Source organism: Molossus molossus, unplaced genomic scaffold (genome assembly GCF_014108415.1).
Source record: "Molossus molossus isolate mMolMol1 unplaced genomic scaffold, mMolMol1.p scaffold_m16_p_1, whole genome shotgun sequence".
In the NCBI taxonomy this organism is placed as follows: Eukaryota; Metazoa; Chordata; class Mammalia; order Chiroptera; family Molossidae; genus Molossus; species Molossus molossus.
In genome coordinates, this window is record NW_023425344.1 from 222766013 (window position 1) to 222783991 (window position 17979).

General features: G+C 50.9%; 1 protein-coding gene across 1 annotated transcript in view; it reads left to right on the forward strand.

Annotated features, from left to right (window-relative positions):
* The first annotated feature begins 14233 nt into the window (after positions 1–14233).
* GALNT16 (polypeptide N-acetylgalactosaminyltransferase 16) overlaps positions 14234–17979 on the forward strand; it is a 92905-nt gene continuing 89159 nt past the window's right edge. Inside the window, exon 1 of the mRNA XM_036274146.1 lies at positions 14234–14505. Coding sequence (XP_036130039.1) covers positions 14329–14505 — 177 coding nt within the window. The 5' untranslated portion in view covers positions 14234–14328. The remainder of the gene's footprint in view (positions 14506–17979) is intronic.

A 17979-nucleotide genomic window follows, 5' to 3' on the forward strand; every position in this document is an offset into this window, starting at 1 on the left:
GGGAAAGATAGAATTGATGAGCGAGAACATCGATTGGCCGCTACCTGCACGCCCCCCACTAGGGATCAGGCCCACAGCCCAGGCATGTGCCGTGACTGGAAATCAAACCAGCAGCCTCTTGGTGCATGGGACAATGCTGAACCACTGAGCCACACCAGCCGGGCATTGTTATTAATTCTTAAATTTTTCTCTCTTGCTAAATGAGTAGCCTGTTGCCTTTCTGCCAGCTGAGTTTAGAGTTGGCATTATTATAAGCATGACATGTGGTCCAAAATATTTCTGAGTTGAAGAGGCTACTTATATTCTACTGCTTCTCAAAGATATCCCTTCCCAGGCTGCAACATGCTGGGGCACCTTTGGGCTTCTGACTGCTTAGGCCACCAGGGTCTCTGTTAAGTCCTGGATAAGAATCAGAAATTTGAGCTTAGTAAGCTAATGGGGCTGAAAAGAAATGGGAAATGGAGACATGAGTTGTTTTAAAAGAGGTACATTTTTTTGGTGGGGGTGATGGGGGTGTAGTCCATGAACTTTATATTTTGCTTTTTCCTATACTCACTTCTGTCATGCGCTGGGTTCTGGGTCTGGCTATCCACTGTGTATCTTTGGACCCATCACTTAACTTTTTGGACTCCCTTATTTACCAGTAAAATTAGGAGTTGGAATTAGAGGTGCTGTTGGGGGCTTCTTAGCTGTAGCATTCTGTAATTCATCTCACTGCTTCTTTATGTGGCACTTTCCCTTGGGTGCTGTGTGCCTTCTGCCTCGTGGCACACTATCATCCTGCCCCGGCAGGGAGAGGAGGGGAATGAGGGGAGCAGGGTGCCACACCCCGGCCTCCTGGCCCCCCGGCCCCCCACCGACCAGGGAGAAGCCCGCTGCCTCCATCGGAACTCTACCTCGGGAAAATGCTCTTGTCACCACTGCTGTGCTCTACGTGTGGCCTCGGGGAATGCACGTTCCCACTCAGTTCAGTATTTAACAGTAGAGAAAGGAGAGGAATCTTTATCTTCAGCCACATTGCTAGTGCTGTAAGGTTTAATAAGAGATAAGCATAGAATGGAAATGAGGCTAGTTTGCCAAGCATTGTAGATGAGAGGATATTGAGGAAAAAAAGAGGGACTGCTTCTCATTTTAAGGATAGAAGAAATTAAGACTATACTTTATAGAGAATTGGGTACTTTAAAAGGAAAACATTAAACCAGTGAGTTAAAAAATATTCTCTTATGTTGTCATGACCGCCTAAGAAAATTTGATGGGCCCACACTGTTAACACATTGTTATCCATCATGAATTTTAAGACACGAACTCACAGGGAGGGCTGGGAAGTCTCTGGGGCCTGCATTTTGTACAATCCTGGATTGCGTTGGACTTTGTCCTGCTTACCTTTGCCAGGCTAGACAGTCATGTGCAAATTGTAAACTTTGTATTTTATAAGCTGCTAAAAGACATTTCTCTATGTATCCATTCCCTGTAACTGGGTAGAAAATATATTTCCAGTCCATCATTGTGCTTCTTTTCAGTCCCAGAGAAGGTATGGTGTACTGACTTTTCTTTGCGTAGCATAAATTTGTGACAAGTACACTCAGCCCGAAGCTCTTGTTACAGTAATTACCTCCACATCTGTGAGCCCCCATTTTCTACCAAACTGGTGGTTATTACAGAAAAAGTGACGAGAGAGCCAAAAGGGAGGCTAAAGTATTTTTCTTTGCCCTCTCCTAAATGGACCTTAACTTTATCTAAAACTCGGACATCTTCCGTTATAGCCCATAGGGCTAACTGGAGCCCTGCTCAGTTGGCCTAGTTTCTTTTTAATCAAGATCTGCATGTTTGGCGCTGGAGGACGAGTAGGCCTAGCTCTAGCACACACGCTTCCTCTGAGTTCTTGGACACAACGAGCAGGACTCAAGTTGGCTCAGAAAAGGAGAGAAGATGACTCGAGGTTAGTTTTTCTTTTTTAAATGTTATACAAGTGCACAGCAGTTGGCTGCCATCCCCTCTCAAACCATCAGCACAGCTTGACCTTGGCCAAGATTTTGCCTCATCCTCTCGGCATTTCAGCAGAGTTGCGTTTCAGCCGTGGAATGCTTAACCAAAAGCACATGGCGTAGTGGCGGTTTCCAAAGAGCAAATTTCTGCAAAAAGTCCGCAACGTGTTGTTTTCCCCAAACAACAGCTTTTTGTGAACCACCAACCCAATATCCTGCCCCTCCACCAATTCTTTGCCTTATTTGTACATAAGGGCTGAGATTTTTGTTGTTAATAATACTTTATTGAATTGTAGTATAATGAACATATAGTAAAGTGTACAAATGTTGGTGAAATTTTGACAAATGTATACATCTATGTAATCATTAAGGGCTGGTTTTTGTTTTCTTGGTGTGTTTTTTTTTTTACCTGAAATATCTCTCCTGATGATTAGAAAGTTGTACATTCATCAAGCTGAGCAAATTACTGTAAGACAGCACATCCAGGTCAAAGTGTGATGGAGAGTTGGTGGTTCCGAGTCCAGGCAGTTAACCCTTTGGTCACTCTTAGTGGGCTTGGTGACTGCAAAGTTCATATTTGTTTTAAACAAGTTACTTTTATTTTTTACTTTATTTTGTTTTTTATCCTCACCCGAGGACATTTTTGCATTTATCTTCAGATACAGCAGAAGGGAGAGAGGGAGAAAGAGAGAGAGAGAAACATTGGCGTGAGAGAGATAAATCGACTGGTTGCCACCCACATGACCCCAACTGGGGCTGGGGACAGACTGCAACTGAGGTATGTGTCCCTAGCGGGAACCAAACCCAGGTCTCTCTGATATTTGAAATTTTCCACAATAACATGTTTTGTTTGGTTGGTTTTTTTGGTGGTACGTGCCCCTAGCGGGAACCGAACCCGGGACTCTCTGTTCCGCAGGTTGACGCTCAACCGCTGAGCCAAACTGGCCAGGGCTATATAATAACATGTTTTTTTAATTCCTATTTCTTCAGCTGTAATTCCTGCACATACCGATCTGTTAAGTTTTTTGTTTGTTTAAACTAAGGCTTGACTGCCATCTGAAAGCACGCTACAGGTGGATCTATACACAGTCCCACCCTCACCCCCACATCGACCCAAATCAGACAATCAAAATTCCAAAGTTATGACATGAACCGGGATGATTAGTCACCTCCACAAGCCTCCTCTTTAAACATAGGATTGATCTCAGATTTATTTTGAAAAGCCAACTTCTCTGGCAGGCAAAATTCGATTTGATCATAAACCAATAAGTCACTCATAAATCTCATGCAGAGCAGTATTTTATACAACTTATGGGCTGAACAGCCAGGGAAGGAAGAACCTCTCATTCTCAACCTTCTCAGTCAGAGAGAAAAACAGAGCTTACATGGATGGCTTTCCTTGGCCACTGCTCCTAGCTCCCAGCCTTATTTATTTATTTTTGTTACAGATGTTTCTCCTTTTCCCCCTCATTGACACCCTCCTACCAGTTCCACTCCCAGCATTATATCCATGGTTACACATACATGTATATAAGTTCTGTGGTTTATCTCTTACACACACACATACCACCACCACCACCACCACCCCGCGGCTCCCAGCCTTATTTTACCTCCCCTTTGGCAGGTGGATAGAGTCAGCTCTTCTCCAGATTAGAGCTTCCCAAAGAGTCACAGTCCAGGGAAAGGAGAGGGACTCTCGGTGTTTCCAATTCAAGTTCCATATGGTTTCCCTGGGGCCATTTTATCCTTAATGTCCGTTCATGCTCTCTTCTTTGTCTTGCTGTAATCAAATCACCCCAGGCCTCTCCAGCCATCATCAAGAATATTCCCACTGGTGGGAGAGCTCCCTTTCAGTCCTTCAGAGCAGATGCCACATTTGAGCAGCATCTGCTTTCTGACAAGCTTGAAGACAGAATGAAGGAACTCACCGAGTCCTTTCTTGTGGAGTGGAAGCACAAGTGACCTTTGGGACTGTGATCAATATGCTGTGAGTTTAGTGGCCTGGCAGCTTATGTGGGGGGTGGAGAGGCAGGTGATCCCCAGATGGGGCAGGGATCTTCATAGTCTCGGCCCTGTGGTCCGTGCAGGGTCCTAATGCTGGAGTGGTTCCCTAAGCCTTTGGCTCCAGCCCTTTCTGGGCAGGGAAACTGAATGAGGCAAAATGCCTGGTATGTTTTAAATAGATTCTGCTTGCTATAGCCAATAAGTCCAGCAGCTTGGGAGGTGAGTGACCCTCCCTGCGAGGTTTCTGTTGCGCCATTCCTCTGGCTCCCAGCCCCTCGGATCCCGACCACCCCGCCCTCCTGCTTCTCGTCTTCGCCGGAGCGCCAAGGATGTCAGTCGTCCTCTCACCGCTCCCTGGATGGGTTCTCCTCAGGCTTTCTGGTCTCAGTACTTATTACACTTTGCTGGTTTTCACGCTCTGCTTCATTTCCCCCGCCCGCAGCTGCTTTCCTCACGTGCTGAATCTTTCCAGTCTTGGAGTCTGTTTGTGTCCACTCTGCCATGTGCACATCTCCGTCTGCTGCTCCTCGTCTGACTCTGCCATGGCTTCTCAATTGTCCTCTTGCCCCCATCATCCCATGGCCTGGAAAGAAGTTGGGTGCAAGGCATGTGAGTGGAGGGTAGGAGGAACCTACCTTGACCAATGCAGTGGAGGACAGGTGACAGCACCTGTCTGGGAAATGGACCTTAAGGTGGCAGCTGTTTCTGGGCAGAGTAGCGGTGCAATAGGTAAGCCAGCGGAGGAGGGATTGGAGAAATGAGAGGAGGAGAGGGAAGTAGGGGACTCAGATGCGATGGGCTCACACCCATCCAGGTGATGATCAGAAAAGGAGGCAGAAGAGGAAGGCCAGGTGGCAGCTAGATGTCCTGAGAGAAAGCTGTGGAGGAGCTGGCACTGGGGATGAAAACCAGGAAGTGGGGCCTGCAGACGTTGCAGCCCAGCTCTGTCAAGTAGAGGCAAGTGGTGGATCAGGGCCAGGAGGAAAGGGAGCCTTCAGGACCCTTTCTCCCCACACATCTCTGGCCCTTGTGCTCATTTCTCTTTCATGTTCCTGTCCTCATGTTATACAGTGATACCTCGGTTCTCGACCGTCCTCCTGGAACGAATTATGTTCGAGAACCGAGGTATCACTGTATTAGCAGAAAACAAAACAAAAGGCAGTGTATCTTTGAAAGGAAATGGCAGGATCTGGAGAAGTTAAGGCTGGATGCACGTCCCCTTTTGCTGAACTCTCAGGCTCCTTTGCCCACCTGGCTGCTGGAGCCCGGAGAGCCAGCCCTTACTGGAACACCTTGAATGAAGTCCCTGTACCAGCTTAACAGCCCAGCCAGAGTCAGCAGCAAGGCGGCCAGCAGTGGTACGCACCCACGGAACCCCTCCGGCACGTGGGGCAGCCAGGGGAGCAGGGCTGTTGGCCAACGGCTGGAGTTGGTCTTAGGCAGGGTCTGGGTTGAGGAGTAGCTTCCAGCTTGTGATGCCAGCTCCATCATGGGCTCTTCTCCCCCAGGAACTGAGCTGTAGAAAGGCCTGTGGCAGAAGAAAGAAAAAGGAAAAATCTTCTTTTGTGTAAAATAAATTAATGGAGGAGGTAATAAATGCATGTGGCAAAAAATTCAAAAGGCACAAAATACACAGTGAAAAGTCTTCTCCTGTTCTCAAGTTCCCCTCCTTGAAGGCATCCCTGGACGTGCCAACGTCTTGTGCATTATTCTGATTTCTCCTTTTTAAGTATGCTGTGATCCAGAAGTTTTCAGATTGATCCAATGGAATATTTTACATTTCGGGGATGTATATGTATGTATGTAATACATGCAGGGGGACCAAATGATAATAAAGAAAACTGTATCTCAGTTTATTGCCAGTAATCCTTGCTGGGGCAGGAAGTGGTTTAAAATATTAAAATAAATGAATAGAATCCTAAAATGCTAGCACTAGAAAGGACTTTCCAAGTCCTTTTGTACCGAAGATTGCATTTTAAACATAAGAAACAGGTCCAGGTGACTTTCCAATGTCACCAAGCGAGCTGTGGTACACACCCAGGTTTCCCACCTCCTAATCGTCCCCCTTGCTTAAGGACATACTAAATGTTCCATCTAGGGTGTGTGAGGATGGCTGAGTGGTCTAAGGCGCCAGACTCAAGCACTGCTTCCTTCCTAAATGTTCCATCTAGGTACTGGCCTTTAGAAAACTATGTGACTCAGAAACTGAAGAAAGGACAAATGACTGGACATAGATTTAGAAATCTTTATCAGTGGACACAAATACAGCGAAAGAAATTGGTAATTCCAAGAACAACCTTAAGTCAAAAACCTGAAGTCAAATTCCAATTGGAAAACAGCATCGTGCACACAACACATACACACACACGCATGCACGCACGCACTGACAGGAAACAAGGTGAAAATTGGTCAGGTCTATTGTCTGCCTAGAGGCAGCACACCACCATCCCTCTGCTGAAGAACTTGCACCCTGCGGACCTCCTGTCCAGGGCTGGAGGCAGAGGCAGGCCTGTGTTTGTTGGGCTGGAGGGAGAAATGCCAAGCTAAACTAGAATAAGAGGACAGCCTGTGCGTGGACACGGGGCCAGGATGCCAAGGGAGAGGGAGGATGTGCCATTACAGAGCTCCGCCATTACTGGCTCCATGAGCCCGGACAGTCCCAACTGTTTATACCACCTACCAGGAGAAGACTCCCCAAGATTTATATGCTGACAAAATGGCAGGATGTTTTTTGTATGTTTGTTTTTTAAATTCCCTTTGCTTTGACTGCAGCTTCAGACACTGTGAACAGTTTCAGTATTCAAGCAAGAATGATGGGCCTTTTCATGGCTTCAGAGGGTGGCTCCGTGAGAGGGGACATGTATGACTGTAAACAGTGGCTGTAAAAACTCTCAATTGCTTTGCAATGGTACGTTTCCAGGCAGTGTGGCTCTTCTTACACACCTCCTGCATTAACAGCTTTTCCTTCCTGTTCAATTATTTTGTCTGGTAAGGGACTAGAAATTATACTTCAAAATATATCGATGGATATTTTCAGCCTTGCTGAGAGCTTCAAAATACATACCAATCCTGGGAACATTCTCTTCATTTCTCCTTCCCAGTTTCTCAAGAAAAATGAAAGTATCAATTATAGGCACTGTTAGACTGAAGGAAGTGCAGGACCAGGACCTGGGTCCCTTCGATTCAGATCTCTGTCTTCAATTCAGGTCTTATCATCTGACCTCTTTTTGAGCCAAATTTTGTTGCAGCCCTAGGTGTGGGGTCCATCCTGATATGTACCAGATGATGAGGTCCTTGATAAAGAAAAGAGTACTCTCAAGAGCCTGGGTTCAGGGCCTTGAATCAGGGCAGCTGATGGAGGCAGAACAACAACAAAAATTCCCAGTGCTCTGCCTCCTCATCTTCTCCTGAGGGATCCAGAAGTCCTCATCTCTGATGAGCATGGCCTTTCCCCCGCCTAGGTGCTGGGTGCGTGGGAAACCGCCAGCAACGTCTCTGCCCCACTTGTATTTTGGTTGTCTTGTCTCTACCTGACTGGCCTCTTCCACTCCTCTTTCTGAGCACCAGACCTGGATTTACAGCTGCCTTCCTGAATGGAGAAGTCAAGTTCAGCCGAACACGCCTCCCAAATCTGCACCTCTTCCTGCATTCCCCATTTCGGTTAATGATTACCTTACACCAAAGCACTTGTCTCCTACACAGGAAATTTACATTGGTCTCAAATCCTTTTTCTCCTCTCCACCTCCAGATGATCACCAAATCCTTGGAGTCTGCCTTCTTTCTCTTCTGTTCCAGTGTTTCTGCACTAACGCAGGCCCACAGAATTGCTGGCTTGGACTGTTGCAATATCATCACGATGCCCTGCCTCTAGTCTTCAGCCTCCTCATGAACATTTATAACTGACTGTTTCATTCCTTGTTTCAAAATCTTGGGTGGTTCTCCGTGGCTTACGAGAATAAGTCTAAACTTCTTACACAGGCATAGCAGATGTCAGTTACCTGGTCCACACCTGCCTGTCTAACCTCATTACCAGCACCACCCCCAGCACCATACACACCAAACCACTCACCGTTCCTCAGCTTCCATACACTTCCACATCTTAGTTCATTCCTTTGTTTGTCTCTTCCTCTTCCCAGAATTCCTTTCCACATCTTGCCCCCCTGTTTGTCCTGTAAGTCTCAGCTCTCAGATGACTTCTTCCTTGTGAAGAAGCCCCCTTTGGGCTTTTATGGAACTTTTACTATATGATCTTGACCATTTGTGTGTATTTCTCCGTTATCCGTTACTGGGCCCCTCAGAAGCTGGGATCAGGTTTTGTTCATTTTTCTATTCCTAGAACCTACAAGTGCCTAGCATCATAGGTATTCAAGAAGGAAAGGAATAAAAGGGACTTGGAAATACCACCCCCACTGGGCAAACAGGCATTGGCTTTATAATCTGACTAGGCTATGTGGCATTTTCATGGGACAGAATGGGTAGAAGCAGCAGCTTACTGCCTTTTCCTTTATTCAGGTATTTATTCATTCATTTACTTGTTGCACAAATATTATTTTTTCTTTCTTTTTTTTAATCCCCACCTGAGGAAATTTTTCTATTTTTGTTCAGATAGAGTGGGAAGGGGAGAGAGGAAGAGAGAGAGAGAGAGAAACATCAACGTGAAAGGGACACTTCAAGTGGCTGCCTCCCACATGACCCCAACCAGGGCCAGGGACAAATCGCAACCGAGGTATTTGCCCTTGACTGGAATTGAACCTGTGACTCATTTGTCCATGGGCTGATGCTCTAACAACTGAGCCAAACCAGCCAGGGCTATATTTTCTTTTTTTTTTTTTTTAAATAGATTTTTATTGATTTTTTAGAGAGAGAGGAAGGGAGAGAGAGATAGAAACATCAGTGAGAGAAAAACATCTACCGGCTGCCTCCTGCACGCCCCCTACTGGGGATGGAGCCTGCAACGGGGGCATGTGCCCTGACCAGGAATCGAACCGGGACCTCTCAGTCCATGGGGACTGGACTCAATCCACTGAGCCACACCGGCCATGCTTGTTGCACAGATATTTAGTGAGTGCTGCCATGATGCCTAAGGAGTGCTAGGAACTGGTGATACAAAAAAGAGGGCTGCAGGCCCTGCTCAGAGGAATTCCCATTCAAGGGAGTTCAGACATGTGACAGACACTGGCCTAGCCTTTTGGGTCATATGGTCTGCTCTGAGGTCCTCTGCCACTCAACTCCACAGAGGTTGTGGAGGAGGAGAAGGGACCAAAAAGAAGATGGTGGAGTTGGGGAGGTCAGGAAGGACTTGGACATTGCTCTACCTCTGGACCAATTCTGCTGACCAGCTGGCTTTATGTATGCATTTCTCCTTCATAGAAATAACTTGTTAAGAAAAAAGCACTGATACATTTCTAAGTAGCCCTCAGACTCTGCAATCCTATTATTCCCAAGTGCAACAGCTGGGCTATTTCATTATCAGTAATATTCATAGTTTCTGCAGTTATCCACCAAATTGAGGTCATTCCTTCCCTGACTTCTTATGGGACTACAGAGAACTTTCTCACCCCCTCATCCTGGGGCAGCAGGGTTTGGCCTCCGGCCCATGGTTGGGGGAGGGAGCCAGCTGCTTCTGAGGAAGCACTGTTAGGGGACCAGGGTTACTCACTACACTGGCCCACACTGACCCTAGATGCATCCCTCCTTTTTTCTGGGCTCTGTCCCTGCACCTGACTCTCAAGTGCTTGACTTGAGAGAGAAGTGCATGTTTCACAGAGCTACCCTATCCTTTTCCTTAGCTCTGTCTCCTTCTTTCTCCCCCTTCCTTCCGTCAACAAATACTTAGTGAGCATGTACTGTGTGCCACTATATGCCAAGCACTGTTCTAAGCACAGGGGAGACAGCGATGACCAAGACATATCAGCACCCCTGCCCTCATGGAGCTGACATTCCAGTGGCAGAAACTGGTATGAAAAGCCATGGTTGCCCTGGCCAGTTTGGCTCAGCGGTTAGAGCGTTGGCCTGCGGTCCGGAGAGACCCGGGTTCGGTTCCCGCTAAGGGCGCGTACCTCGGTTGCAGTTTGTCCCCGGTCCTGGTTGGTCGTGTGGGTGGCAGCCACTCAATGTGTCCCTTCACGTCGATGTTTCTCTCTCTCTCTCTTCCTCTCTCTCCCTCCCGCTCTATCTGAACAAAAAATGGAAAAATGTCCTCGGGTGAGGATAAAAAAAAAAAAAAAAAAAAGACGACTCTTCGAGTTCCTTTCAAAGAGCCAGGTCTTCTCAGTCTATCACAGTTTATGTAAACTTATAAATAACTGTTCCTTACATAGACTGGTGCATTAAATGCGGTCACCTGTCAGTGGATAGCAGATGCACCACTTGGTAGCTGCCTGACCTCTGCAGACATCAGTCTCTGCTCTGTGAAGTGGCGATGGTCACACCAGGGTTGTGGGAGTATTCTGAGATCATGTATCGGCACAGTGCCTGATGCATGATAACATATGTTCTGTCCACCATCCCTACTTCCTTTCCTGCTTAGAGCAGACATGGGAGTCTAAGCTGTTCCCCTCACCCACCTTCTGGGCCCCACTGCAGCTGCAGAAGGACAAGAGGCTTCTGAGCTGACCCAAGGTCTCAAGGGCAATGGGTATGCCATTAAGAATAGACACCAGCAGAGGCTGGGGCCCTGCACGCCAACCCCCGCAACCCTCCAGCCCTGCCTTGGGTCTATTCAGCAGAAATTCGGGAAGAGGTGGCCACCCATCTGCAGGGCAGGCAGTTGTCCTTGTTGGACCATGAGTGTGGCTGAAGAGGCCTGCCTGGGACCTGTACTCTACCAGCACGGGTCAGCAATCCTGTGTGTGTCCTGGGCAGGCCCTTCTAGAGTCCCCCTCACCCAGCAGCAGCCGCAGCACCCGTGACTGGGCCTCCAGGGAACTGGGCCAGTCACCAAGCACTGGATTTTACATGCTTTATTTCATCCTGCCTTTCCCAGCAGTGCTGTCATGCCCCACTTTACCGTTGAGGAAACTGAGGCTAAGAGAGGTGAAGAATGTGCCTAAGTCACTCTCCTAATATGTGACTGAACCAGCATTTGAATTCAGACTGTCAGACTCCAGACCAAGGTCTTACACTGAGGTATATACCCTTTCTCCCGTTATCCACCTGCCTCCCAAATTCCACATCAAATGCAGAGGCAGACCGTCCCCTGGGGCCTCTGGGAGCACCAGGGACACATGGCACTTTGCTGAGCTTACCTGAGTGCTGGCTTAAGCAGTGTTAAAGAGAAGGGGATCATGCCCAAAAGCAATGCCACAGGGAGAACACGCCCAAGGAACTGGAAGTCTAAAATAGCGCAGTTGGAGGAAACTTAGACGACATCTCTCCACACCCTCCTTTTACAGAGGAGAAAATGGAGGCTTAGAAGAGGAAGTAAGGTCCCTGCATACTGAACTTCTGACCACCCTGCAGACTGCCCAGGACACTAGTGTGCCACTAGAAGCCCTGCACTAGTGCCCGGACCCGGGCATGGAAAATGGACCAAAACCCAGCCCCACCACTTACCTGCTGTAGGACTCTGCCATCAAGAGCCTCACTGAGCCTCCAGGTCCTCATCTGCGGGTTGTGGGTGTGTTAGAGATAATGTGTGTGAGATGCCAGCACAGCAGCTGGCACTCAGTGAACTGTAGCTATTATTATCACGCTTGTTGTCTTCCAAGTTCAACGAATGTTAGGCAATACTGTCTCTTAGGTGTCGCTTTGATTCTATGGTTCTGCTGGAATCATTCCTAGGACGAGAGTGGAAACAATGCTCACCATCATCTCTGAACATGGAAATCTACCTCGGACACTGAGGCTCAGCTCTGTGTCTATTTGGAATTAGACTCTGGAAGAAAGACTAGGCTGTAGCCAAGGTAGCTGCTGCTAGTTCCCATCTTTTCCAGTGTCTGTGGCTTGAGGTCCATCACTCAGCCTCTATGTCAAATTTCTGTGGTCAAATGAGCATGGTAATTACTTGTCCCCTTACCCCCACCCCCAGGTAATTATTGTGTCCATCTAAGGAAGGGTTGGCTGTCCCTTCCCGAAAGGCCACTGCTGCTGTGGGGTTTTCTGGTGGGGGTTGGGGGAGAATGGGGAAGGCTTCCCTTTGGGACAGAGCTACCAGGGAGTGGCATTTTGGTGCAGAGGGTAGCATCCTCACCACTGAGCCCTGGGGAATAAGGGGTGAGAGCTATAGAAATTCAAAATTCTGCCCAATTCCAGCTCCAACTTTCCTTCCTCTCCTCAAAGAGCCCTCCTTCTGGTGCTGTCAGAAAACCACCAGTCTGATTTCAGTTTGGCATGGTCCAGCTTCATCTTCCATGCCTAGGGCTGAGTTTGGAGCTTTTCACTAGGGGTTAATATGATGAGTTTGGTACCCACATCTTCTCACCTGGTTATCTCAAGACCAAAAGCAACTAGACATGCATAGACCAGGCTGGGATGAGGGGAGCAGCCCATGGCAACCTGGCTGTCCTGAAAGCTTGTGTGGAAGTGGGAACACCAGGAGGGAAGTTCCCTTACAAGTTCTTATTGTCTGGAGATGTGTAAGGCCAGATTCCTAAGGAGCAAGGTCTCCCTGGCCTCCTACAGAGGACATGACCACTGGGTCCGTTCCATGATTCCTGCATCTATTACTTGTGAAGTTTAGTCCCCAGTGCTGGAGAAACGGGGAAATAAGTGGTGACGATGGGGGTGCCTAGAGTAAGGCATGAGCTGTGACTCCAATGTTTGCCTGATTCTTAAGGCTGCTTCATTTCGGACCCTTTGTGGGTCTCCAGTAGCACCAGCAGGAAGCAAACTCCCTGGCATTCAAGGGCCTCCTGCGTCCAGACTTGTCCATCCTGGCCAACCTCAACTTCTACCAAGACCTTCCCAGCATCCTGGACCCCAGCAACGCCAAGGAGCTCTTTGCCTTGAACACACTGAGTACTTCCCTCCTCAAAACCTTTTCTCCAGCTACTCATGCAGCTAATACCCGCCCTGCCCTTCTCCTTCCCTGCCTCTTAAGAATTTATTCAAAGATTTATCCACCTTCTGTGAGAAGCCTTCCCTAACCTTGCAGTACATTGTATCTTCCTCTGTGATCCCCATTTGGTTTGTTTATTTAACATCTATTCATTTAGTGTCTGTTCCATGCCCTCTGGCCTGTGCTGCCCTCCTAGAACCAATTTAGCCCACCTTGTCTTCTGCCTGAGTGAAAGTACTTCATACAGGATTCTCAGTGCCGCCACAGCTGGGGCAGAATCTCAATGATTTCTGTGTCTGTCTCACCACTGTATTTTGTACTTTGTCCAAAGTGTCAGATGGAGAGATGGCTTCTAGACTGGGCTCTGCCCACTAACTAATTAGTCACATGGCCCTGGGCGAATCTTCCAGCCTCTCCGGCCGGCCTCCCTTCTTCCTGATGAAATGGTGGTGATGATACCTCAGGGTTGTCCAGGGGACAGTGAGGCAGGATGGAGGGAAGCATCATGAAAGCTGGGAGCCCCAGGTCAATGGAAGACGTGGGGTGGTTTAGTACCCCCATTCTCCTTTCACTGGCTGTGAAGCAGCGTCGCGTCCCCTTCGCTCTCTTCGAATGTCAAGTGCACCAGCTTCCAATCAGTCCCTCCTCGGGGCGGGCCCTCGGGCGGCTTGGAATCCTAGGCCGAGGAGGATTCCAGGGCAAACTTCGAGACTTTCCTGCCGCCCAGCCGCCCCTCCCCAAGGACTCGAGGAACACACCTTGAACCCCGTGCCAGAGCGCAGTTCAAGCGCAGCCCAGATCCGCAGCTCCGCGGCGCGGCCCGGGCCGGGGTCGCGCATCTCCAGCTGGTGACTCAGGGCTGCTCGGCCCGGGGGTGGGTGGAGGTAGGAGGGATCGACCAAGGCCGCGCGGAGGCAGCCGCCGGGCGCTCCGTCGCTGAGCGTTTTAGCTCTGGCCGGTCGCCATTCCGCCCCGGGCGTCTGCCTCGCCGGGCCTTGCTCTCGCGCCGCTTCGCACCCATTGCGCTTCTCTCGCGAAGCACTGCGCCCGGGACGGCCGGCGGGGGCTGGAGCGCGGGGCTGCCTCTGCGCGCGAATGAATGGGCGTCCGGGGAACGCGCGCGCGCGCGCGGGGCTGAAGGGCATTAGGACCGTGAGGATCGCTCCGCGCGCCTGTCTCTCCCTATTACCCCCCCAACCCCCACCGCTCTCCTTTTTCTGCTCTGCAGGACTGAGCAGCCCGGCGCGAGCGAAAACAAACAGCTGGGGCTGCGAGCGCCTCCTCCCCGGCCCCTAAAGCTCTCCGGCCCGGGCCCCCACTCGGGGCGCCCTCCCGCCCACCATGAGGAAGATCCGCGCCAATGCCATCGCCATCCTGACCGTAGCCTGGATCCTGGGCACTTTCTACTACTTATGGCAGGACAACCGTGCCCACGCAGCATCCTCAGGCGGCCGGGGCGCGCAGAGGGCCGGCGGGAGGCCGGAGCAGCTCCGCGAAGACCGCACCATCCCGCTCATTGTGAGTCCTCCCTGTGCGCTGGGGCAGCCGGCCGGGGAGCCGCGGCGCAAGTCCTAGCCCCGCGCTGCTGCAGAGGGCGCGGGGCCGGGCCGGGGGCTTCGTGCCCGCCGCACCCTGCTGGCTTTGTATATGTTGGAGCATTCCTGTACGTTGTTATGGCAACCTCCAACGGGCCAGCGAGGCCAGGGTGCACGGATGGAGGGAGAGTGACAGCGGGTGGGGGTTGGGAGAAAGTGCTGCAAGTTTGGTGGGCCCGGCGTGCGCGCACGACTGGGAACGTGGCGGCTCAGCACTGCGCCGCCGGGCCAGGGCTGGGGGTTGCCGGCGCCTCGCCCGCCTGGGAAGGCGGCCGGACCTTGCGCGCAGCCAGCCGGCAGTGGGAACCGCGTGCGACTGAGCGCCTAGGTGGCCATGCGCACCGCACCCCCTCTCCAACCTCTTGGGGGTCAAGGCTGTAGGGTAGAGTCGTTAGGTGAGGCAGGGTCGCTATGGGCTGCGCCCGGCTTTGCGTCCCCTTCTTAGCCCGGGTCAACTTGAACCTGCTTCTTTGGCACGGAGTAGTTCCCACTAACACCCCTGGGTTCTCTGGGTCGGGGAAAGGTCGCGTCCTGCACGCACCCCTCACCCCATCACAGCAGGTGAGCAGGCAGTGTCTGCGCCCGGGCTTGGAGATTCCCTTTCACGAAGTCAGCCTCGAGAGGTCAAGGCAAGCAGGGAAACAAAGGCGGCAGAGCACGGCTAGGGCCTCGGCGGAGCTGCGAGGGCCCTGGGCGCTCCGGAGACCTGGGCTGGGGCGTGCGGAGTCCCCGCCGCCCTGCAGGGGGCGTGCCTGCAGCCGCCTCCGCCAGGGCGCGGGGTGATGGCTCTATGGCAGGGGCACCTGTTGAGGCGGGAGGCTCTGGGACCCACGAAGAGGGAGATGCGCGCTCCAGCAGGCTTCGTTTTTCCGACCGGGGCGGGTGGTGGGCGAGAACCTTGGGCAACCCTGGGGACCAACACTGGGCGGACGCAGCCTGGCCAGAAGAGGACCGGGAGGAGGAAGAGCAAAGTGTGGGGCTGAGGGTGGGGAGTGGAACCGGGCAGCCATTCTGATGTGAAGAGGTGTGGACCTGGAGAGAAAAGGGTGAGGAGTTCCTGGGGAGGTGCAGGGTCAGGAGGGCCAAGGCTTGTGTGGAGAATTCGAGATGTTTGTGCAGAGGCAGCTGAGCCCAAGAATATGTTTGTGATGGGGGGGGGGGCAGTATGGAAGTGCCCTCATATTCCCATCCACGCTGGACAAAAGTAAAAATCCCCTGCAAAGGAACCATATTTCCTAGCTTTGCCTGAGAAGATCTTAGGGCTTGCTGGTTCTCCCCAGCCCCTCTCCCCCAATTCCCAGACTCCTGTCTGGTTGCACTCTCTGAGGGTGAGCCTGATTAGATGGAATGTCCCTTTCTGGACTGAGGGTCCCTGTCACTAGGACACTAGTTCCAAAGCACTTGTGGATGTTTGGACAGAAATGCTGATGAGGAAAAGCCTCCTGTGTAAAAGACCCCAGAGTGTTGGGATCTGGGTGGACTGACAGATTAGAGTGGAACTAGCCAAACCATGGTGGCCCCAGGTCCCCAGAGAGTTTCCACACCTTGGACTCATCCAAGCCGCCCCCTTCTTACATCCTGAGAGCGCCAGCCCAGGTCTCAGGGTAGGTGGGCCCAGAACAGCAGGGGACAAGCAGGCTGACCAGATGTTGTGTCCTCTGTGTGAGGTAATGGGAGGAGGGTCTGAGCTGGAAGAAGAGGAGGAGGGGAGAGAGGAGGCTAAATGGAAGTGAAGAGAGCACAGGGAAACTGCTGTTCAGACCCCAGGCTGGATCTCATCACATTTGCCTCTGCTTCAGAATACTGACCTTGCTCTTGGACCTCTCCCCAGCTCCTCCCAGGGGCCTTGGAAACCAGCCTAGAAGGCTACTCACACTGAGAGCCCCAGGATGGTGTGTGTGGGGGTTGGGGGGCACTGCTGGAGGTTTGCAGCAATCATTGAGGGGTGGAAATTGGAGGTCATGGGGGAGGTGGGTTGCAGTGAATATCCTTTCACTCTGTCCTGGTTCCCGTGGGGTTTTACTTACTGCAGGTTAGAAGAGGACTGTAAACTGGAAGCCAGGTTTAAAGTGTGAAGGAACCAGAGAGTAGAGGTACAGGAAGAGAGGGAGAGTGGAAGTTCCTGGGGAGTGAGTGGCAAAGAGCCTTTTTTGGCTACATAAGGACATAGCCAGCTCCCTCCCTGTTCTTAAGCTTTAGCCCTGCGTGTCTGTTCCATAGCTATGATCCCCAGGCACACACTGCCTTTGTCACAGCCTTGCCTTGTATCCTTGGTATTTCACTCAGTGGTATTCTCAGTCATCTGCCCTGTCTCCTCATGCAAGGACTATGCAGGAAGCTTCTTGCGTCCCCACATTAATGCACACAGCAAGACTTAAATACTGGCTGGATGAGCGAAGTAAGATTTCTGCCCATCTCTGGGAGCAGTGAGTGGTCCTAGCTTCACACCCCTTCACACCCCTCTCATATTTCATTCATTCCCAGCTCCAGCCTGACTAACCTAACTAAAGGGATAGGGGAATGCATATTCAGCCTTTCCAGGAGCTGAACCCTTCGTTCAACCCAAAACGGGCAGGTGCAGCTGAGGATTGGCTTTCTCCCTGAAATCCGTGGTTACCCTCTCACTGGTCTTTGCCATTCCCAAACATGGTTCTCGTTAGCTGGGCCAGGATGCTACAAGGGGATTTTTAGCTTCTCAGAGAATGATGTGGCCAGCTCTGCTGACAGAGGATGAGAAAATTCAGACAGGCGTCATCGTCATCACTCCCCTGGGGAATCAGAGAGCTGAGTTGGGAAAGGGAGGGTCTGCCTAGCAGCCTGGCCCAGGAGGCAGCTCTGCCTTCACAATGTCTGGGCTATCCCAAGCCGGCCAAGTTGCTTCTGGGCTTCAGAGGCACTTGTTTGGCATTGTTGGGTGTCAGCATGGCAGCCATGAGGCCCAGATTTCTCAGGAAGGTCCTGATTTAATATGATGTCCTGCTGTCAGCCCATGTGTCACCAATTTTGATGTGAAAAATCGGTCATGGACTCTGAAAAACAAAAGTGAGACTGCATCCCTCAGTGGCTTCTTATGCTGTGACAGGGTTTGTGATTTTTCCCATGCTGTACTTTATGGGCAAGGCAGTGGGTGCGGGGACATCCACTTGAACCCACGCTGGCGCTGGACAGCAGCGAAAGCAGGAGGCAGAACAGGCACAGCTGGTCTTCAGTCAGCCCGGAGGGACATTTGTGATGGGTTTAGGACCCAGGTTTTCCATATGCAAATTCTCTAACAGGTGTGGGTGGGATGCTAAGGTGTTACATGGAATTTCACTTTACAGACATATTTTAAAAAGACTATCTAGCTCTGGCCGGTTTGGCTTAGCGGTTAGAGCATTGACCTGAGGTCCAAAGAGAC